Source organism: Sinocyclocheilus grahami, unplaced genomic scaffold (assembly GCF_001515645.1).
Source record: "Sinocyclocheilus grahami isolate Dianchi unplaced genomic scaffold, SAMN03320097.WGS_v1.1 scaffold16623.1, whole genome shotgun sequence".
NCBI lineage: Eukaryota > Metazoa > Chordata > Actinopteri > Cypriniformes > Cyprinidae > Sinocyclocheilus > Sinocyclocheilus grahami.
In genome coordinates this window covers 1003-2280 of record NW_015516199.1, presented here as the reverse complement: position 1 = coordinate 2280, position 1278 = coordinate 1003, and the positions used below count along the sequence as shown (strand labels likewise).

Below are 1278 nucleotides of genomic sequence, written 5' to 3'. Positions count from 1 at the left end.
GTGCTGATCCCTTGGCTCACCTGCTGTCTATAGCAAACACCAGACTCGGCCAGCCTCAACCGAATATTCGGGCAGAATTATTTGTTATCTTTTATTGCTACAAATATACCCTTGCTACTTAAGACTGGTTTTGTGGTCCAGGGTCACAAATAAGTAAATGATAAAGTAAATGTGTTTAATCACATCCTCTCATCAGCAGCTGCAGTGTCTCTCAGGTGTATCAGTGCAGTCACTGTGACTCTGACTGACGGAGGTTTTTGTACGACTCTTTATCACTGTGTGAACACATCTTTACTGTTGATGTAGTGGTAACTCAGACAGTAATAATCTCCTGTGTCTTCAGTCTGGACTCCACTGATGGTCAGAGAGAAATCAGTTCCAGAGTAAGATCCACTGCCACTGAATCTAGATGGAGTTCCTGACTGGAGGGTGTTTATGTAATAAATGAGGAGTTTAGGAGCTTCTCCAGGTTTCTGCTGATACCAGGCTAAGTAGTTGCTGTATATTCCTACATCCATACTACACTCTATTGTAACTGTTTGACCCTGTTGCACAGTTTTAACTTTAGGCTGAGTCACAGTGAGTCCTCTGGATTCTGAATAAAATAAAATAAATTAGTTTGAAAATCTTCGTAACAGCAGAATATTAAAATGATAAAAACAATGATTGCATTATCAATATCAAAAATAAACATCCTACCATGAATAAAAGCTACAATGGTCCAGATGAGGATGAGGTTGCTGTTCATTGTTGTTGTTGTGTCTTGTGTGATGATGAAGATTGTGTTGTGTTCTGCTCTCAGTCATGAAGTGTTAAACTCACAGCACTATAAACACTCTCAGAGCACTGAAGCATGCGCTGACGATGCAAAGAAGTGGACAGGATTCACAACAGCTTGCGCTAATAATATAGTTGTCAGACTTTGTTCCTTGTTTTGTGTGTTTTGCTCACCATGTGCCTTCTTTGCCCTTATTTGGTTATCTTCCTGTTCCTGCTCCCTGATTGTTTCTAATTTGTTTCCAGGTGTGTCTCGTCTTCCCCTGATTATGTTGTGTTCTTAAGAAGTGTTTTGTTCAGAGTTCTTTGTCCGGTATCGTTCGTCCGAGTGCTACGTGTGTTTTCCATGTTCCCTTGAATTCATTAAAATCTCTCGATTGATGTACTTCTCGTCTCCTTCGTTCCTCGCTCCGCGCTCCTCACTGTAGTGCAACCATGACAGTAGTACCTCTGAAAAGATGTATAACAGAGAAGATTCAAGACGAACGTTGCAGTGATGGC

General features: G+C 41.0%; 1 gene segment (V, D, J or C); it reads right to left on the bottom strand.

Moving 5' to 3' along the window:
• Positions 1-205: 205 nt before the first annotated feature.
• LOC107579322 (Ig kappa chain V region K29-213-like) lies at positions 206-798 on the bottom strand. The segment is given in 2 exon segments: positions 206-595; positions 700-798. Coding segments are annotated over 2 exon segments (372 nt in total).
• Positions 799-1278: the final 480 nt, after the last annotated feature.